The sequence below is a fragment of the Cynocephalus volans genome, chromosome 1 (genome assembly GCF_027409185.1).
Source record: "Cynocephalus volans isolate mCynVol1 chromosome 1, mCynVol1.pri, whole genome shotgun sequence".
NCBI classification, from domain to species: Eukaryota; Metazoa; Chordata; class Mammalia; order Dermoptera; family Cynocephalidae; genus Cynocephalus; species Cynocephalus volans.
The window spans coordinates 245,845,418-245,866,717 of record NC_084460.1 but is presented as its reverse complement, the minus strand read 5'-3'; the positions used below and the strand labels follow the sequence as shown (position 1 = coordinate 245,866,717).

The 21,300-nt window shown below is 34.7% G+C and overlaps 1 protein-coding gene across 22 annotated transcripts in view; it reads left to right on the top strand.

The window, feature by feature from the left end:
- Window positions 1-21,300, top strand: part of TTN (titin) — a 268,315-nt gene that overhangs the window by 138,079 nt on the left and 108,936 nt on the right. For 4 of the 22 annotated variants that reach the window (XM_063115514.1, XM_063115619.1, XM_063115522.1 and 1 more), the window contains 37 exons: window positions 1,366-1,449; window positions 1,562-1,645; window positions 1,758-1,841; window positions 1,954-2,037; window positions 2,121-2,204; window positions 2,412-2,498; window positions 4,405-4,488; window positions 4,601-4,684; window positions 5,392-5,475; window positions 5,587-5,670; window positions 5,782-5,865; window positions 5,979-6,062; window positions 6,174-6,257; window positions 6,370-6,453; window positions 6,566-6,649; window positions 6,762-6,845; window positions 6,930-7,013; window positions 7,152-7,253; window positions 7,392-7,475; window positions 7,606-7,689; window positions 7,820-7,897; window positions 8,295-8,378; window positions 8,850-8,939; window positions 9,216-9,293; window positions 9,504-9,581; window positions 9,806-9,889; window positions 10,948-11,031; window positions 11,266-11,346; window positions 11,851-11,925; window positions 12,382-12,495; window positions 13,841-13,909; window positions 16,131-16,211; window positions 17,095-17,169; window positions 17,805-17,897; window positions 18,330-18,392; window positions 18,644-18,733; window positions 20,842-20,892. In XM_063115514.1, the coding sequence (XP_062971584.1) occupies window positions 1,366-1,449; window positions 1,562-1,645; window positions 1,758-1,841; window positions 1,954-2,037; window positions 2,121-2,204; window positions 2,412-2,498; window positions 4,405-4,488; window positions 4,601-4,684; window positions 5,392-5,475; window positions 5,587-5,670; window positions 5,782-5,865; window positions 5,979-6,062; window positions 6,174-6,257; window positions 6,370-6,453; window positions 6,566-6,649; window positions 6,762-6,845; window positions 6,930-7,013; window positions 7,152-7,253; window positions 7,392-7,475; window positions 7,606-7,689; window positions 7,820-7,897; window positions 8,295-8,378; window positions 8,850-8,939; window positions 9,216-9,293; window positions 9,504-9,581; window positions 9,806-9,889; window positions 10,948-11,031; window positions 11,266-11,346; window positions 11,851-11,925; window positions 12,382-12,495; window positions 13,841-13,909; window positions 16,131-16,211; window positions 17,095-17,169; window positions 17,805-17,897; window positions 18,330-18,392; window positions 18,644-18,733; window positions 20,842-20,892 (3,069 nt within the window). Of the gene's footprint in view, window positions 1-1,365; window positions 1,450-1,561; window positions 1,646-1,757; window positions 1,842-1,953; window positions 2,038-2,120; window positions 2,205-2,411; window positions 2,499-2,650; window positions 2,735-4,404; window positions 4,489-4,600; window positions 4,685-5,193; window positions 5,278-5,391; window positions 5,476-5,586; window positions 5,671-5,781; window positions 5,866-5,978; window positions 6,063-6,173; window positions 6,258-6,369; window positions 6,454-6,565; window positions 6,650-6,761; window positions 6,846-6,929; window positions 7,014-7,151; window positions 7,254-7,391; window positions 7,476-7,605; window positions 7,690-7,819; window positions 7,898-8,294; window positions 8,379-8,849; window positions 8,940-9,215; window positions 9,294-9,503; window positions 9,582-9,805; window positions 9,890-10,947; window positions 11,032-11,265; window positions 11,347-11,850; window positions 11,926-12,381; window positions 12,496-13,840; window positions 13,910-16,130; window positions 16,212-17,094; window positions 17,170-17,804; window positions 17,898-18,329; window positions 18,393-18,643; window positions 18,734-20,841; window positions 20,893-21,300 lie in introns of all 22 variants that reach the window. The other 18 variants (XM_063115504.1, XM_063115561.1, XM_063115538.1 and 15 more) reach the window with 18 other exon arrangements.

Here is a 21,300-nt window from a genome sequence, read left to right as displayed (position 1 = left end):
TATGACAGAAGTTGCTCCTGAAGTGAAAGAATTTGAAGATGTTCCTAAAGAGCCAGAAACTCCACCTATGAAAGGTACACATCACCTCTGAACAGACTCGGAAGAAGAAATTACCTGTCCTCTGCTCTTAAAACTATGTTCTTTCTAACACGCGTCCATAACTCTTAAACATAAACATACTAATATCTTTAAAGCACTTGAAGTTCCACAAGAAGTTCTCTCTAAAAAGAAATTATTTGTAGCTGTTCCTGCCAAAATGGAAAACCCTCCTGATAAAAGTACTAATTCAACAAATATTTTATAAAGAGGGTGTAGAGTGTCACAAGACTCTGCTAGGTGCTGAAGGAGGGGGCGCACCTCTCTTCAAGGATCCACTAACCTCTTTAGACTTAGTCTATTGGTGGAGCAAGGGGAGTATGGAGGGGCAGAGAAGAGACTTCTAGAAAGCTGTATTTGTTAACTTGTGGTTACTTGTGGTTTTCATTCATCGTTTTAACTCCTACATGTGAAATACTAATATCTTTCAAGTGCCTGAAACGCCTCAAGAAGTCGTTCCTGCAAAGAGAGTCCCTTTCAAAAAAAGAGAACCTTCGTCAGTTAAAGGTACAAGTTACCACACTCTCGGGCTCAAGAAGAACTAGTTCTTGTAGTTTTAAAAATATTTTGCTGCTCCCAGTGATCTTCATAATACTAAACATAAAAATACTAATTTCTTAAAGTGCCCGAAGCTCCCCAAGAAATTGTCCCTGAAAAGAAAATGCTTGTGGTTCCACATGAAAAGACTGAAGTCCTTCCTAACGAAGGTATATCTTGCTGGAAGCTTAGAGGGGTGGGAAATGTCTTTCTTGTATAAACGTGTTTCCTGTTTGTACTGATTCCTCTAATTCCTAAATGTAAAAAATATTAATATCTTTAAAGTGCCTGAGGCGCCCAAAGAAGTGGTCCCTGAAAAGAAAGTGCATCCTCCCCAAATGCCTGAAGTTATACCTGTCAAAGGTACATCCCTAACTGTCCTTTTATGGTGGGATGGGAAGGTGGAGAGATAGAAAGGACCACCTTTCCAGCCTTGAAAATTCTTTTGATGTATAAATGTAACTCACAACTGTGTTGACTCTTGTGACTCAAGTGTAAATTTACTAATATCTTCAAAGTGCCTGACGCTCCCAAAGAAGTGGCCACCAAAAAGAAAACACCAGAAGTTCCTCACCCAAAGCCTAAAACACCACCTGTTACAGGTAGTTGCTAACATTGATCTCAGGCTCAGTGAACAAAAAAAAAAAAAAAGTTATTTTCTTCCAGAAAGTGTTTCAGTGTATCTAGTCATCTTTGTATTTTCTAAGTGTAAAAATACTAATTTCTTTTTAGTACCTGAGGCTCCAAAAGAGGTTGTTCCTGAAAAGAAGGTGCCTGTGGCTCCTCCTAAAAAGCCTGAAATCCCACCTGTAGAAGGTATTTGTCACTGGCTTTAGGCTTCAGAAGACTTAAATCCTCTACTCTTGAAAATATTTTGTTCCAGTGGTCTTCACAACTCCTGAATGTAATTTTACTAATATCTTTTAAGTGCCTGAGGCTCCCAAAGAAGTTATCCCTGAAAAGAAGGTGCCTGTGGCTCCTCCTAAGAAGCCTGAAGTCCCATCTGTGAAAGGTATTTGTCACTGACTTTAGGCTTCATTAGATATAACTCTGCTGTTCTAGAAAATATTTTGTTCTAGTGATCTTTTTAACTCCTAAATGTCATTTCACTAATATCTTTTAAGTGCCCGAGGCTCCCAAAGAAGTTGTCCTTGAGAAGAAAGTGCCTGTGGCTCTTCCTAAAAAGCCTGAAGTCCCACCTGTGAAAGGTATTTGTCACTGACTTTAAGCATTGTAAGATCTAACTCTTCTGCTCTTGAAAATATTTTGTTCTAGTGGTCTTCATAACTCCTAAATTTCATTTCACTAATATCTTTTAAGTGCCTGAGGCTCCCAAAGAAGTTGTCCCTGAAAAGAAAGTACCTGTGACTCCTCCTAAAAAGCCTGCAGTCCCACCTGTAAAAGGTAGTCACTCCCATGTCACTATGTTTGATAAGGTCCCTTTGTCTTTACCATGTCTAATCATGAAAATACTAATATCTTTAAAGTGCCTGAGGTGCCAAAGGCAGCTGTCCCAGAAAAGAAGGTGCCTGAAGCTATTCCCCCCAAACCGGAAAGTCCTCCCCCTGAAGGTAATGTCAAAATTGTACAAACTAGGGAGAAAAATAACTGCTATTTTAACTAGAAAATTATATATAAAAATCCTACTACATAATGATGATATAGCTGTAAAGAAAAAAATGTTAATAGCTATCCAAAATATGTTGGTATATGCTTATACACTATAAATATCAATTATTGTCACCTTTTCTAAACACAAATTATAAATATCTTTGAAGTGATTGAAGTGCCGCCAAAGGAAGTCATCCCTGAAAAGAAAGTCCCAGTGGCTCCTTCCAAAAAGCCAGAAGCTCCACCTGCTAAAGGTATTTATCCTTTCATGTTGGATGTCCCAGGGGGCTGTGGGAAAGGGTGTATGCAAGTGTCTACCAGTTTCACGTTATATTTGCATGGGTAAATGTGTTGTCAATATTCTCCCTTTATAGTTTTTAACTAAAAAATACTAATATTTTCAAAGTTCCTGAAGTTCCTAAAGAAGTTATACCTGAAAAGAAAGTGTCTGTGGCTGTGCCCAAAAAACCAGAAGCCCCACCTGTGAGAGGTATTTATTCTCTGTTAAGAAAACATATTGGCTTGTAATCCTCACAATCATTGTAATACATGCCTTCTCTATTCATAAATTCTAACTACTAATATCTTTCAAGTGCCCAAAGCCGCTCAAGAAGTTGTCCCAGAAAAGAAAATTCCCAAGGCACCACCCAAAAAATCAGAAGCCCCCCCAGTTACAGGTACATGTCAGCTCAACCTTATTCTTCAGAAGAAATAGCTCTTTCTTTCTTGAAAACAATTCTAGACCATTGTTCTTCATTAATCTAAGTGTAAGATTACTAATATCTTTCAAGTGCCCGAAGCTGCTCAAGAAGTTGTCCCAGAAAAGAAAATTCCCAAGGCACCACCCGGAAAACCAGAAGCCCCCCCAGTTACAGGTACATGTCAGCTCAACCTTATTCTTCAGAAGAAATATCTCTTTCCTTCTTGAAAACAATACTAGGCCATTGTTCTTCATTAATCTAAGTGTAAAACTGCTAATATCTTTCAAGAGCCTGAAGTTCCTCAAGAAGTCATGGAAAAGAAAGTTCCCAAGGAACCACCCAAAAAACCAGAAACCCCCCCAGTTACAGGTACATGTCATCTCAACCTTATTCAGCAGAAGAATATCTCTTCCATTCTTCAAAACAATTTTAGTCCATTCCTTTTCATTAACTTAAGTGTAAAATTACTAATATCTTTCAAGTGCCTGAAGCTCCTCAAGAAGTTGTCCCACAAAAGAAAGTTGCCGTGGCCCTGCCCCCCAAAAAGGAAGTCTCACCTGTCACAGGTATTTTAAACCCCTGTCCTTATCCTGAAAAACAAATATTTCTTCTGCTCTTGGAAACATTTTTAGCCCATTTATCTCTAAGTGAAAAACTACTAATATCTTTTAAGTGCCTGAAGTTCCTCAAGAAATTATCCCTGAAAAGAAAGCAACAGTGGTGCCTCCTAAAAAGCCACAAGTCCCACCTGTCACAGGTACTTGTCACTGACCTTAGGCTTCAGAATACTTAACTCTTCTGCTCTTGAAAATATTTTATTCTAGTGATCTTCTTAACTCCTAAATGTCATTTCACTAATATCTTTTAAGTGACTGAGGCTCCCAAAGAGGTTATCCCTGAAAAGAAAGTGCCTGTGGCTCCTCCTAAAAAGCCTGAAGTCCCATCTGTGAAAGGTATTTGTCACTGACTTTAGACTTCAGAAGATCTAACTCTTTTGCTCTTGAAAATATTTTGTTCTAGTGGTCTTCCTAATTCATAAATGTAACTTTATAATATCTTTTAAGTGCCTGAGGCTCCAAAAGAGGTGGTCCCTAAAAAGAAAGTCCCTATGGCTCTTCCTAAACGGCCAGAAGTCCCACCTGTAGAAGGTACTTATCAATTGACCTTCGGCTTCAGAAGACTTAATTCTTCAGCTCTTGAAAATATTTTACTGTAATGATCTTCGTAACTCCTAAATGCCATTTTACTAATATCTTTTAAGTGCCTGAGACTCCCAAAGAGGTTGTCCCTGAAAAGAAGGTGCCTGTGGCTCCTCCTAAAAAGCCTGAAGTCCCACCTATAGAAGGTATTTGTCACTGATTTTTTAGGCTTCGAAAGATCCAGTTCTACTCCTCTTGAAAATATTTTGTTCTAGTGGTCTTCATAACTCATAAATATAATTTTACTAATATCTTTTAAGCTCCTGAGGCCCCAGAAGAGATTATTCCTGAAAAGAAAGTGCCTGTGGCTCCTCCTAAAAAGCCTGAAATCCCACCTGTAGAAGGTATTTGTCACTGGCTTTAGGCTTCAGAAGACTTAACTCTTCTGCTCTTGAAAATATTTTGTTCCAGTGGTCTTCACAACTCCTAAATGTAATTTTACTAATATCTTTTAAGTGCCTGAGGCTCCCAAAGAGGTTGTCCGTGAGAAGAAGGTGCCTGTGGCTCCTCCTAAAAGGCCTGAAGTCCCACCTGTGGAAGGTATTTGTCACTGATTTTTTAGCTTCAAAAGATCCAATTCTACTCCTCTTGAAAATATTTTGTTCTAGTTGTCTTCATAACTCATGAATGTAATTTTACTAATATCTTTTAAGCTCCTGAGGCCCCAAAAAAGGTTGTCCATGAAAAGAAAGTGCGTGTGTCTCCTCCTAAAAAGCCAGAAGTCCCACCTGTGGAAGGTATTTGCCACTGACTTTTTAGGTTTCAAAAGATCCAATTTTACTCCTCTTGAAAATATTATGTTCTAGTGGTCGTCATAACTCGTAAATGTAATTTTACTAATATCTTTTAAGCTCCTGAGGCCCCAGAACAGGTTGTTTCTGAAAAGAAAGTTCCTCTGGCTCCTACTAAAAAGCCTGAAGTCCCACCTGTAGAAGGTATTTGTCACTGATTTTTTAGGCTTCAAAAGATCCAATTCTACTCCTCTTGAAACTATTTTGTTCTAGTTGTCTTCATAACTCATGAATGTAATTTTACTAATATCTTTTAAGCTCCTGAGGCCCCCAAAAAGGTTGTTCCTGATAAGAAAGTGCCTGTGGCTCCTCCTAAAAAGCCTGAAGTCCCACCTGTGGAAGGTATTTGCCACTGACTTTTTAGGTTTCAAAAGATCCAATTCTACTCCTTTTGAAAATATTATGTTCTAGTGGTCTTCATAACTCGTAAATGTAATTTTACTAATATCTTTTAAGCTCCTGAGGCCCCAGAAGAGGTTGTTCCTGAAAAGAAAGTGCCTGTGGCTCCTCCTAAAAAGCCTGAAATCCCACCTGTAGAAGGTATTTGTCACTGGCTGTAGGCTTCAGAAGATCTAACTCTTCTGCTGTTAAAAATATTTTGTTCTAGTGGTCTTCTTAACTCCTAAATAAATTTTACTAATATCTTTTAAGTGCCTGAGGCTCCCAAAGAGGTTGTCCCTGAAAAGAAGGTGACTGTGGCTCCTCCTAAAAGGCCTGAAGTCCCACCTGTAGAAGGTATTTGTCACTGGCTTTAGGCTTCAGAAGATCTAACTCTTCTGCTCTTAAAAATATTTTGTTCTAGTGGTCTTCTTAACTCCTAAATAAATTTTACTAATATCTTTTAAGTGCCTGAGGCTCCCAAAGAGGTTGTCCCTGAAAAGAAGGTGCCTGTGGCTCCTCCTAAAAGGCCTGAAGTCCCACCTGTAGAAGGTATTTGTCACTGATTTTTTAGCTTCAAAAGATCCAATTCTACTCCTCTTGAAAATATTTTGTTCTAGCAGTCCTCATAACTCATGAATGTAATTTTACTAATATCTTTTAAGTGCCTGAAGCCCCAAAAAAGGTTGTCCATGAAAAGAAAGTGCCTGTGTCTCCTCCTAAAAAGCCAGAAGTCCCAGCTGTAGAAGGTATTTGCCACTGACTTTTTAGGTTTCAAAAGATCCAATTCTACTCTTGAAAATATTTTGTTCTAGTGGTCGTCATAACTCGTAAATGTAATTGTACTAATATCTTTTAAGCTCCTGAGGCCCCAGAAGAGGTTGTTCCTGAAAAGAAAGTGCCTGTGGCTCCTCCTAAAAAGCCTGAAATCCCACCTGTAGAAGGTATTTGTCACTGGCTTTAGGCTTCATAAGATCTATCTCTTCTGCTCTTAAAAATATTTTGTTCAAGTGGTTTTCTTAACTCCTAAATATAATTTTACTAATATCTTTTAAGTGCCTGAGGCTCCCAAAGAAGTTATCCCTGAAAAGAAGGTGCCTGTGGCTCCTCGGAAAAAGCCTGAAGTCCCACCTGTGAAAGGTATTTATCACTGACTTTAGACTTCAGAAGACCCTATTCTGCTGCTTTTGAAAGTATTCTATTCTAGTGGTCTTCACAACTCCTAAATGTCATTTCACTAATATCTTTTAAGTGCCCGAGGCTCCCAAAGAGGTTGTCCTTGAAAAGAAAGTGCCTGTGGCTCTTCCTAAAAAGCCTGAAGTCCCACCTGTGAAAGGTATTTGTCACTGACTTTAGGCTCCATAAGATCTAACTCTTCTGCTCTTGAAAATATTTTGTTCTAGTGGTCTTCATAACTCCTAAATTTCATTTCGTTAATATCTTTTAAGTACCTGAGGCTCCCAAAGAAGTTGTCCCTGAAAAGAAAGTACCTGTGACTCCTCCTAAAAAGCCTGCAGCCCCACCTGTAAAAGGTAGTCACTCCCATGTCACTATGTTTGATAAGATCCCTTTGTCTTTACCCGTGTCTAATCATGAAAATACTAATATCTTTAAAGTGCCTGAGGTGCCAAAGGCAGCTGTCCCAGAAAAGAAGGTGCCTGAAGCTATTCCCCCCAAACCGGAAAGTCCTCCCCCTGAAGGTAATTAATGAAACTATTCAAACTAGTATTTGTAAAAGTATGAACTCTCTCCTTAGTGTTGTAAACATCTTTTTGCAAAATATTTTATATACTGTGCTCAAATCTCGTATTAAAATGAGCTCATTCGTATCTTTAAAGTGTATGAGGAGCCTGAGGAAGTTGCCCTGGAAGAGCCTCCATCTGAAGTCGAAGAGCCTCCATCTGAAGTCGAAGAGCCGGAGCCTTTTGTGCCTCCGAAAGGTACTTACTTGCAAAGCTGCTGGAAGCCTGAGCCCAACTTTCACTCTCCTCGCCCTGACAATTTTGGGCATTATGAGCTCTTGTCTTGTTCCTCACTCATCTTCACTACATCTAAAACATAAATTCTAATTTCTTTAGTGACCGTGCCACCTAAGAAACCTGTTCCAGAAAAGAAAGCACCTGCTGTCATCGCCAAAAAGCCTGAACCACCACCAGTGAAAGGTATTTCTCACTGCCAGTAGCTTCCTACAGAAAAATGCCTGTCTTTAAAATATTTTATTCCACTGCTCTACTTAATAATTTCATATGTTATTGAAAATATGTGCTTAAAAACTACTAATATCTTTTAAAGTGCCCGAGGTGCCCAAGGAAGTTGTTCCTGAAAAGAAAGTGCCTTCCATGGTTCCCAAAAGACCGGAAGTCACACCTGCTAAAGGTATATGCAGCTGTCAACTATGTAATGGAGGTGGATACAGCCTCCAACTCATAAGTGTTTTGTTCTGTGTAAATGTGATAAGTGGTTACCAGAGATTGTTCATAATGTTAAAATACTAATATCTTTAAAGTGCCTGAAGTTCCAAAAGAAGTTGTTCCAGAAAAGAAAGTAGCTGTTCCCAAAAAGCCAGAAGTCCCACCAGCTAAAGGTACATGTCACTAACGAGATTCTACAGAAAAGCACTCACTCTTGACTCAGAAGTCACCTATTATCGAATGCTTTGTTTGCTGATCTTCTTACATCATAACTGCCATTCTGGACTTTTAGAATTTAAATGTTTTTCAATAACATCATTGATTTTTTTTTTTTTAAAGATGCATTTATTTCAAGCGTTGGAAGAGTTTACTAACATGGTTTTGTTATTCTTAATAGGCCATATTTTCTTCCTCACTATGTGGGTTTCCAAAGACAGATCACTGACCTTATTGTGAATTTTGTTCTTGGATCTGTCCCTCGGTTATTTAAACAAAATGTGAAATAGATGTGGTATAAATTTCATATACTTCTCAACTACCCAAAAGTAAAACTAACTAATATCTTTAAAGTGCCAGAGGTGCCAAAGAAACCTGTCTTAGAAGAGAAACCAGTCATTCCTGTTCCCCAGAAAGTGGAGTCTCCTCCCCCAGAAGGTACACGTAAACCCATTAATAAACTTGCCAGTTGTGATTATTTCTAATTTAAGCTTTGTTCCTCTTCTTTCCTAACTCATTATCTCTAGATCATTTTCTATCCTTTAATTATTTGTCTTACTTTATCATTCTAAATTAGCTCCAATTTCAAATCTTTATCGTGTTATCAGTCGGCAGTATGTACATAGGTCATAGTAAGCTCTATCAAATAAAGCTTCCCTAATGTACACAGAAAGTGAGCTGGGAAAGCTCATGAGTACACATGACATTAAACACCAAAAGGGCTTTCTAAGCATTCAAATCAATAGACACAGAAGTCAGTGAAAATAAGATAGATTTTACCTTAACAAAAATAATAGAAGATACTTATTGAAACAAGGGAAGAAATCAAGATTACTATTTATTGTGATACTTTGTGCATTTTATACTATTGTTCTACACACTGAAATAAAATTAACTAATATCTTTAAGTGTATGAAGAACCTGAGGAAATTGCTCCTGAAGAAGAAGAGCCAATTCCTGTTGCAGAAGAGGAGGAACCAAAAGCTCCACCTCCAGCAGGTACAAGGCAGGATCCACTGTATGGAAAATACAGTCCTTTGGTTTTTATGTCTACTATATATCTTCTTTAAGGTAAAATGCCAGTCTTCTATCTCCTTGCTTGAAATTTAGCATCACTGACAGGAACATAAGTCATTTGCACACATAAAACTTTGGTCCTACAGACTTTTACAATGTGCACACCAAGAAATACATGTAATTTTTTTTAATTCATTCATGAGCATTAAACTTTTCATTGTAATCATCTGACTCTAAAAGAAATTCCTGTCATTCAAGTGCCTGAAGAGCCTAAGAAGATTGTCCCGGAGAAGAAAGTTCCCATCATCAAAAAGCCAGAAGCTGCACCTCCTAAAGGTACTTACATTAAAGTAAATATTTACTTCATATTTTGTGTGCTGTCTAAAATTTTACACTCTTTTCTTATTGTGTGTTGTGCTGTATTATGGGGTGGTTAACTGTCATCTATGTGTATGTTTGAACAGAATTGAACAGAATTGTCAAACTAATGTGTTTATGTGGCATCTTGCAATATTATATTACTAAATGCTACTAATATCTTTAAAGTACCTGAGATGCCAAAGAAAGTTGTCCCAGTGAAGAAAGTCCCAACTGTTAAGAAGCCAGAAACACCAGCAGCTACAGGTATTCATGTCATCATTGACATCATAAAAAGAAAAAAAATTACTCATATCTTAAGGCAGAGTCCAATAACTTATCTTCATTGTTGTTGCATAACTGAGTACAAAGATATCCTTACTTTGTTTCCATTAATTTTAATGCTGCTTTATTAATTATAGATTCTCTATTCTTAACCTTTTAAAATGTTTTTAAATGCTCTTTTTAAAATAAAACTAATATCTTCAAAGTGCCTGAAGTGCCCAAGAAACTTGTTCCAGTAAAGAAGGAACCAGTGCCCGTTACCAAAAAACCAGAAGTCCTGCCAGAAAAAGGTACCTACCATGAAGAAAAGATATATATTTCTTTGATTGCTATTTAAACTTTTTAATAATAGTTCTTAAGAGCAAAAAATACTGAGTATGAGTTTATTCAAGACCACATTCCACAGAAAGAAGGGGGAAATAATGAGGGCAAAGAGAAAAGATGAAACAGACAAGTAGGAGCAGAAAAGATGAATGATTCAGTTGTGCCATGATATATTATGTGGGTACACGTAGTAGAAAAGGTCCTGCTCTCACTTAATATGTTGGACAGCTCAATTCAGCATATTTTGTTGAATGTTTACCATTAACAAGACACTGTGTCAGAAAAATTAAGACCTTGTCCTGTATTCAAACAACTTAAATTTGGTGAGAGGATAGAAAGATAACACAGCTCTAATAAAGATGGGAGATAATAGCACTTTCAAAATGAATTACAGAGGGCTATAGAAACACAGGGCAAGAAAAGATTAAATTCAGGCAGAAACACCATGGACAGCTGTGTGGAAGAATAGAACTTTAAATTTTGATGGATTTTTTACATGTGTAAATTCAGTAAATGGTATCCTAGGCTAAGGGAAGACATATTGAAAGGCACAGAGGTACAAGGGTCTAGGAAGTTCGAGGACTGTCAAATAAATTTATGTAATTTGACTGTGGCTTCATTGTGGAGTATCTTGAAAGATAATGCTGGATATAAAGACAGCAGTCATATTTTGGAGTTCTCTGAATGTCAGTATAAGGCTTCTACCTTATTCTGTAGGCAATAGAGAGCCTAAAAAATTTCAAAGTGAACAAATTAATAGGATTCAGGCTTCAAAAAGATAGTTCAAGCTACTGTGGGAAACATCTTCACGTAAGGGTACACGGAGAACAAGAAGCAAATGAAGAAGTCTGAGAAGATCCATTTATAAAATTAGGATGTCCAAAGGGTGCCATGCTTCAGAAGCCATTTTCCCTATGATGTCTTTTAAGATGAAGGTCTTTTCTCTGTACTCTTTGCCTGCTCTTTGCAGAATCTTGCACATCTTCTAAATTCTTAATAGTAAACAAAATCAATATCTTTAAAGTGCCTAAAGTGCCCAAGGATATCATCCCAGAAAAGAAAGTGTCCGTGTCCACCCCTGAGGAGACAGAAGCTCCACCTGCCCAAGGTACATGGCTGCTCTATAAATCTTAGAAAGATGACAATTGTCTTTATCATTCTTGCTTTAATTGTGGATGAGTCTTATGTATTTATCTTTCTGATTCATGTATCAAAGTTCTTGATATTTTGGGGTCCTCTGAAGAATATGTTCTAGAGTATAACTAAGTTGATATGTTTCAGCTCAGCAGTTGCAGCATTCTATACTGAACACAGTCTAAAATAAAATACTATGTTTTTTAAGTTGAAGAGACTCCTGAGGAAATAATATATGAAGAAAAAGCATCCATAACCATTGGTAGAAAAGAGACTCCCCCTGTTGAAGGTACACACATATGTATTGATACTTTTCTTAATCTCTTGAAAAATCCTGTTAAAAATACAAAGGTATTTATAGGATGACATTCTTTCTTGAAATTATATACAAAAGCATTCTAGCATGTGTTTGACTGGCTTATTTTCCAAATAGTTATACATTTTTTGAATTAGAATCTTTAATTTGATTGGTCTTGGTAGTAATTATAAATTCCAAAAGGTATAGTTGACTAAGGCAAAACTGGAATAATTTCATTGAATTCTCTAAAGATAGCTCAATATCAGATTCTAAAAGTCATCTCATTTGTCATCAACATACATGGAATAAACTTGTTGTTAACAGAAAGGTCAAGTATAGTAAAAGGGAAATCTTAGCTCTTTATCTGTACCAGTGAATTTGTATGAATTGTATGTTTTGGGTTTTGTAACTGTAATCTCTGTATCTGTGTGAGGTCTGTATGAGTCTTTGTGAAGAACTTTACAATCTTATATCCTTTGTCAACATTCTTTAAAGAACATGAAATTGAACAGTATATTGAGCCTGAAGAATTTGAACCTGAACCACAGCAAGAAGAAATACCAGTACAAGGTATTCAATTAATTGTACTTAAATCTTCATGATCACATTCTTCATCTTTAAATGTGTATGGTTTATGTCATTCTATATGTATAGCAGGTCTTTTTGCTTCTATATGTAAGGCATTCTTTGTTTTAAATGTGTGTCTCATTCTTAGGTGTCCATGTAATTTGTACTATTTATCTTATGTCAAATGTGGCTTGTCTGGACGCTTCCTTTGTTGTTTTTATTGGTGCCTTTGCTATATTTCTCATCATCTGTGTACAGTGTGGGTATTTTTATGTTGGACACTGTTTTGTGTTTTATGTTGTACACCAATATCATATATTTTAAAAAGTGAACTTTTTACTTCACATATATAGATATGTGTATATATAGGTATCTGTGTAAGTTTCTACCAAATATACTGTATGTCCACATGCTAACTAACATGTACATATACTAACACTTCTGAAATACTCTTTCAAGAACCTGAACCTGAAAAGAAGGTTATTGAGAAACCAAAACTCAAACCAAGACCCCCAGCTCCTCCTCCTGCTCCACCTAAGGAAGATGTGAAGGAGAAAATATTCCAACTTAAAGGTATAAAATGCCACTTCCAAAGTCTTATTAACCTGCTTCAAACTTCTATCCAACCATATGAAATGGTGCTTCTGAGAAATGTGTTGCTTTTGGAAGTGTGGACTTTCAGACCTGGTTGGGCTGTGAAGATTGCATAGAGACGTGTGTTTTCTGTTGCCCAGGGGCCCTGGGTTGCCTTGTTGAGCCATGCCTGCTGCCCGAAATGTCAGAAAGTGCATTGTTAGTGTCATCCTGCACACCTGGATGCAGGGGCTGTCCAACTAACTTTCTTATGTGTGGAATGGGGAGAAAGGGATTTCTAATTTCAGAGCCTGATTGCTATGCATATATTTGGGTCTTACACAAGTGGAATGTATAAGAAATCTTTGCAAGATATTTTTAATGTTGCAGTAACAAATGTATACAAAAGCCAAAACTTTGTTCTTAAGGAATTACATGTGCTTTTAAATATATTGCAAGTAATATATTTATGGTGTCTAATAGCTGACGTGTTCATATATCATGAAAGGACAGCATGAGAATGACCTGTTACTGATCTTTTTGTTGTTGTTGTTTCAACTTAATAAAAGACAAATTGTGTTCTGTGTTGGTTCTCAAGGTAGTTGGAAAGAGTGGTTATAAGTACATTTGATATCTAGCATCTCTTACCATTATTAAACTTCCCTTCTTTCTTCTTATGTTTTGATTTTTCTTTGAATCGATGAAGTATTACTTAATTTTAAAAAAATCAATGTCTTTAAAAGCTGAAGTAAACTGACAGAAGCATATTCTTTTTATTTCAATAAAATTTGTCTTATTTGTAAGATCACGAGATTTCCCAATCTAAAATAATCTAGATGTAATCTTCTATAAGCACTTTTCCTGTAATTTACCTATACATCTACAAAGCCAAAACCTTCCAGAGTAAGACATTGCTTTTAGTGATTCTTGCCCCACTACAATCCTCCTTGCCAGTGGAAGGCACTTCCAGCATTTTAAGTCAGACAAAGAAAAGGTGGGTACCTCTTAAAAGGCTACCCATCTGTTGATTAATACTCCATGAGAACATACACTTAAATACATTTCCCTAAATGTAAAATGTATACTCAAAGGAAAATCTCTTCCTCCTGGGAAGAACAAAAATAGTCTTTCTCAGCCAGTCTTTAATATACTACTCAACTTTAGAGTAAAACTGCAATCTGTTTTCATGGTTTCAATGCTTCTTGTATGTGTTTTGATGGCTGCTGTTGGCTATTAATGCTTTCTGATTATAAGTAAAGCTTGGTTTTAATTCTTGGAGTATAAACTTAATCATTTGCTTCAAATAAATATACAAATAATAAAAATAAGATCATATTCTTTAAAGCTGTTGCAAAGAAGAAAGTTCCTGAAAAACCTGAGGTTCCAGAAAAAGTGGAGCTTCCACCTCTGAAAGGTATTTTGCAGGCTGGAAAATACACTTCTATGTAGTATTCCTTCATCTGATGCCTTGCTCTTTTTGCCTCCATAGAATTTTCTCTCTCTCTTTTAAATAATCAGAGAAGTCTCATTCATTTCTTGTATTTTTGTGGCTTTTATGGTCCTGGCTCATGAGTGTTGCTTCCTTTGCTCCCGTCAATTTCATACATTATATGGATAGATATTTTTTATCTTTGTCTCATCTACATTTGTCTTCGTGCACTTTCCTAAACTTAAAAATATCAAATTTTACTGATCAGTAAAATCAAGTTTTATTGATCATTACTTTCTACTGCATTTAACATAAGGTTTATGTTAAAATGCCAAAAGCTAGTAGTAGAAAGCTTTGGAATTTCACCTGAACATCAGCATTTTAACCAGTGTAATAAGCACTAAAAGTAAGTCATATCTTCCTTCTATATTATTAAGATGATTCATAGGGATTTCCTCATGACTTTCCTTTCACTTTCTTCTCACTGACTCCAAGACATTCTCTCAGGTGTACAGATACACAGTTTAAGAAAATGTCATTATCACTGAGGGCCATTTTTCAAAATTTATATTCTTCAAAGTGTATTTTCCCTATTATTAGACCCTAAAGAAAAATAAACAAATCATAAAAGTCTAGAAAACATCCATTAAAAATAAACTTATGAATTTGTCTAGAAAGTTTAGTGGGTAGCAGTGTTCTGTTTAAGTAATCAACACATCCAGACCCAGAAATTGACTCTGTTCTTGATCACTCTGGAATTGTGGAAAAAATCGCTCATATGAGTATACATTTCCTGATTCATAAAACGGAGATAACAAAATAATGATATGGATATTAACTAGTAAACATTAAAACGTCATGTAATGACATATAGTGACTTTGAAAATAACAGCCACAATGGTATGTTATGCATCTGAGTCTCAAATATCAATAAGATTTTTAAAATAAAATAATTATGTGAAAAAACAAATGCACAGATATATTTTCACTATGTCCATTATATAAGTAAAGAATATGTCATCCCAAAATACATTAATTAGATGCATGGTATTCTCTCTGGGTTCAATCAATGGAAATAGATATACATTAAGAACATCGATAACTCCAAAATAGCATAGAAGGCCAGCACTATTTATCATGGATAGAACATTTAATGTCTAACTGTGAAATTTTTACTTAAAATACTTGTCACTAGAAAAAAATAATTATTTAAAATGAAATGTATATTTGCCTTTTGTATGTTTAAATTTTTGAAGTAAAAGTTAGGCAAAGTTGCCTAACTCTTTACCACATAAAAACAAACAAACAAACAAACAAACAAACTTAATGAATTGCAAATGTCTTGTTTAAAGCACCAAATGGGAAATTTTATAGAAATATCTAAGAAATCTAGATTTCATATAAGTGAACAAATGTATTACCTGATACAAATAAATAATGTTTTAAATTAGATTTTGATTGGCATCAGTAGTAAAATGACAACAGTAGTAAATTAACATCATCCACCATCCTTGGTATTCACTACAGAGACAAGAGGAAATTAATTTAGAAATCCTTGGGTCACTTCTAATTTAAATTTCAGAACATTTTCTTATTCATGAAAAACAAGTTTCTAACAGCAGCTTTGAAATTCTATATTTCTATAATTTTAAGTTAGTATTATTTCAAAAGGCCTCCTTAAGAGAGCTTAAGAAAAGATAGTTCTCTTCTGTTCAGAAAGTGAGATATGGCCCTTCTCCAGCATCAAGGTCACAAACTGAATCCCTAGGTTTTCTTCTCCCATCAATGGAGAAGGTTGAATGATGGCACTACCACCTGCCAATATCATTTTAATGTCCTTAATGGTCAGAGAGATAACACTGTAGATTTGGGTCATCTACAGTTGCGTATAGGGGCAAAGGTGCTGTCAAGAACCCTCAAAATTTAATGAAAGATTCTTAAAGTCAGCATAGAACAACATCTTCTACACTCGTTTAAGATGAATATATTTGCATGCAGTTAATGTAATTGAATTCCATCACAAGGTTATATAGATGTTTGCAGAAGAAATAACTTGAAGTGTATTATTTGCTTTTAAAATCTGTGATATTTACGTGCAACAAGTTATTTGATGCACTATAGTTAACTGGCTTTATGAGACTTTTTCTTGTTGAAATTCCATTTTTATATGAATTCACTTCAAAATTTGAAATCATATTTTTTTAAGTGCCTGGAGTTGAAAAGAAAGTTCGCAAATTACTTCCTGAACCTAAACCTCAGCCAAAGGAAGAAGTGGTTCTGAAAAGCGGTATAGTATTCTTCAACCGTTTTATCAACTTTAAGTACGTTAAAAAATGACTTGAAAGCTTACAAAATGTTTCTGCCCCTTTGTTTTCTTTGAATCAAATTCCTTATTTATCAAAATGTTTGTATTTTTATTGAAAATTAATAAGGCTATCATTTCCAAATCTTTTTAAAAAGAAGACAGGAATTTTGTAAGCATTCACAGCATTAATATTAACGGACATAACCAAATTGATAATATTCTAAACTAACAATGACTGCCAGTTTCATAATCAAATTACTTTGTAAAATACACTAAAACTATCATATACTTTATCTGAAACTATTTAAGCTTAAATTCAGTATTCCATCTTGAAGTGTGACACAGGATCACCACAACTAATAAATAACATTTTAAAATAACTGAGCATTTCTTTCTCACTAATAAAATATTAAAGAATTAGAAGCAAGATATTCAAATGAAGAATCAAGTTCTAACTTTGTCTCCACATGGGATTACTGATTTCTAGGCTATGATATTTCCACTTAAGTAAACTTTATACTTCTTATTTAAACACTATACTTCTCATTAAATTACAACATTGAATTGTTATTAGAATTTGTTTCTATTCAAATTATTCATTTTATGTTAAAGCCATTTCTGCCACAGACTTGTCTCTGAATAGACTCTACCTGGAGAGATGTAAAGTGACTCTGAGGGCTATTCTAATTAACCTAACAACCTTTGATTTTTTAAAGGCATTTTTAGTGTAAATGCTAATTTCTCAGGGCACTAGGTTGCATGCTTTTCATTTTTCCTGCTTGGTACATTATTTGCATTTGTCAAGCTTATTCAACATCTTCATTAGTTTGTCTTGGTTTACATATAAACCTTTTTGTCTTTAAAGTTCTAAGAAAGAGACCTGAAGAAGAAGAACCTAAAGTAGAACCTAAAAAAGTAGAAAAAATTAAAAAACCTGCAGGTAGGAATCTCAGTGACAATTTGTGAAATTATATTTTAACGAAAGGGATATTCAACAAAAGGTTTATCTTGTAAACATAAATGAAGTTAAATGTAAACATAGCTTCATATTTCATCTGTGATGTAGTCTGTGTTTTCCATTGTCTGCTTTCTGTTTAAATATTTTTATAGTAATTCCCAAATCCATTCATGTAATTCCCTACACTTCTTTATTATTATTACTTTGCCACTTAAGTTCTTCCAGTGGAAATGACTGAAATATTTAATCTAGGTGGCTACAGAATCGCTTCATGGGAGAGTGTTAGCAAATATTCCATAAAATTTGGGGACTTTTAAGTGGGTTGATTTTTATAATTAGCCTATTGTCAAAGAGTATAACTACTGGGAACTATTACAGAAGTGATTTAGAAAGGCAGAGCTAATCAGGGTGGGGGCAAATGGATGGAATACAAGAAAGAAAAATAAATTGAGGCAGAGACAAGAAAAGAAAACAGAAGCTAATTGATAGAATATAAGATTTTTTTAAAGCCATCAGTAGAGCTTTTGAAAAATGAATTGTTTGTCCTGATATTTCAGATGAGTTGATTTCTAAGTATTCAAGTCTTAACACTAGAAAATAATCTTATTATTTTAAAGTACCAGAACCACCTCCAAAAGTGGTTGAAGAGGATGAAGTACCTCCAGCTACTGTTACGAAAAGAGAAAGGAAAGTTCCTGAACCAACAAAAGGTATAAACCTACTGGTATTTTCTTAGTTGTCTCTAAAAATGCAAATATGTATCATTTAAAATATCATTACATTGGCATCAAGATATGAACACATGACCTTAACCTGGTTATCCCATGTCTTAATTTTCTTTACCATTTCATTCTCCTGAGCAATTAGCTAGTCACCCACTTGTTAAATAAATTACTAGAAAAATGTATTTATAGGCAATGAGATAAATAACATTAAAGCGAGTAAAATTGTTTTCTTATATTTTCCAAATATTTTGTTTAAAATGAAAAATAAACTTAGATCAAATACTTGATTTGATGACTATTTGTGTATAAATTCTAATATTTTCCAAGATATGTTAAGTCTGCTTAATTTTGGTTTTGACCCTGTGAAAAACTTCAAAAATATGGTGATAACCTGTTTATTACTGTGAATTATTTTAGTGCCTGAAATTAAGCCAGCAATACCTCTCCCTGGACCTGAACCGAAACTAAAGCCTGAACCAGGTTAGCAAGTTTAACCTTAATGTCAACAGCGTATTCCTCTATGCTTCACACAAATAATGTGTAGTTGATAAGAAAAAGTGAGTGAAAGTTAGTATGCATCAAATGATTTCTAATGCCTCAAATATATTATTCTCTGAAAAATTAGTTATTTCAAGATTTCAAAGTTGCCTCAGAAAAGGCAAATAGGCCACCAAATAAGATTTTAGGAAGTGACAAATGGATATATTAATGCAATGGCCATCTCTCCACAGAGGTGAAAACAATCAAGCCTCCTCCCATGGAGCCCATACCCACCCCCATCGCTGCCCCAGTAACAGTGCCAGTGGTTGGAAAGAAAGCAGGTATCTTTCCTGTAGTTTTCTTTTTGCTAGTCCTAAATGTATTCAAACTTGATTAAAATTCAAACTCTCTTTATGTTGAAACATAAGCATCATTTCAACTGTGGGGTTTAGGGTAATTTCTTACGTTTTTTTTCATCGATATCCTTTACCTACCTAATCTCCCACCCAGTGGGTTCTTGTTGTGTTTGGATTGGAATGTACATTCCTGTAATGCACCATTTCTTTCATATGCTTTTGGAATTAAGTAACAAATATGTTTAGGGTTGATGAAAACTAAGGAGACAGACAGACAGCCTCTAAGGACAAACATATAGGAATCCCATGGGGTTTCAAATTTCCCTTGTATCCTATAGCAATCATTTCTCCTTTTAAAAAGACTGTATATTGGGATAATGAAAAAGTTCTGTTAATGGATAGCATTGATGGTTGCACAATATTGTGAATATACTGAATGCAACTGAATTATGCACTTAAAATGGTTAAAATGGTAAATTTTATATAAAGTAGATTTTACTACAATGAAAAAGAAAAAGAAAAAAAGGCTGCATAGTTCAGCCTTTAAATATATATAAAGATTTAGATCAATACTAATTTTCTTAAATCTACTAACTTAATGGTATAAATACCTCAAGTCCAAACTTAAGGTACTTATTAGTTGTATATGAACTATTTAGTAGTTCAGCACCTAGGTGATCATTTTAAAACCAAAAATGATTTGATGTATAATTACTAATTATTGAAAAATACATGTCGTAACTATTTGACCTTTAGCAAATTACTTAATTTCTTTACATTTTTATTTAAAATTATTTAGGAAAATACTTATGCTATTTATTTAGATTATTAACTAAATCATTTAAATAATTATTAACTATTATACATTTATAAATCTATTTTATTTTATTTATTTATTTTATTTTATTTTTTATTTTTTTTAATGACTGGTAAGGGGATCTTAACCCTTGACTTGGTGTTGTCAGCACCACGCTCAGCCAGTGAGCGAACCGGCCATCCGTATATGGGATCTGAACCCGGGGCCTTGGTGTTATCAGCACCGCACTCTCCCGAGTGAGCCACGGGCCGGCCCCAAATCTATTTTATATTTATACTTACATACCTATATATTACATATTATATAATAATTAATTACTTAGAAAATTATTTAGAGAAATTTTTATTTAAAATTATCTCAAGATATTTAGGTTTTTATTGTGTTTAATGACATGAAAAAATATACTATGTTCTTTTGACTGTAGTTTAACTTTTAATATTTATGTTATATTTTTCATTGATGTTTATAATTTGGGCATTATTCTAACTTTTAAATTTTTATAACTTCTTTGTGGTGCCTTTATTAATTCAGAAAAAGATGATGAACTGCCATTGAGCTAATTAAGTATGTGTAAAAATAAAGGTATTCTCACTTATCCAGAGGCTGAAGAACTGGTTCTACATGTTATTCCATCCCGGCATTAATAATTGAATTAAACTCTAATTATAGGAACTTTCTTGCTTCTGCCTTAGTTCACTAAGAAAAATCTTCAAAGGAAGCCATATATGAATGGCACATAGATCCTTTTTTTTCCCTCAGTCTTCCCTGGATTTGTTTGTCTGCTCAGCTTAAACACATACACACAAAAAAGCTTTTGCTAACTTCTGGGCCATTTCCCTTTTTCCTTCATTGATTCCTTGTTGACAAAAGCTTATTTCCTTGTTTCACCTAACCAATACATAAGTAAACATAAAATACTTTGCATAGCTAGGCAAGAGCAAAACTCTTCACGAAGAAGAGTAGAAGTGCCTTTACTCTCTTGCACTCTTCTGGAAGGCAGCAGTAGGCCTTCCAGAAATGGGAAGAAAAGAAAGGCACTTGCTAAAGAATTTTTTAATCCTAAATATGTTGGCAATTTATCTTGGTCACATCAATCTCAGAATATGCCTTCTTGGAAATATCAAAATATTTTCCATAGAAGTCATATAAATGAAACCAACTTCTCTTTATGCATTAGTATTTATAATAAAGAGCATGCCTTACCCCACACAGTTTACTATTAAGCATGAAATAAGTCTGAAAACTATTAAAATGCTGAGTTTTCTTTTTATTTCAGAAGCCAAAGCACCTAAGGAGGAGCCTGCCAAGCCAAAAGGTCCCATCAAAGGTGAGATTCTTTTCCCTTGTACTTATATTGTCAACTTTCTCTCTGTGAATTCCCAAACTTTACATTCAAGGGGGAAAACTTGTCAAAATTTATAACTATCTTTAATATTTCTAATTGATTCTGCTAAAACTAGCACCTGTCATTTATTATTCCAAATAATATACCTCTAATATCATTCAAGTGGTTATTATATACATAACAAACTATGTTTTAGCACAATGAATCCTATATGTTCCTAGCATCATTTTTCATATGCATGATATTTATACATGACAGATAAAATAATTAGACATTCATCTGGATATTTTATACTAAGAATTACAACTTGGGAAAATGACGAGCATTTATTATTCATGGATTCCTGTCTGATGATGCCATCTCATTTTCCTGTCTGAAACAAGGCAGTAT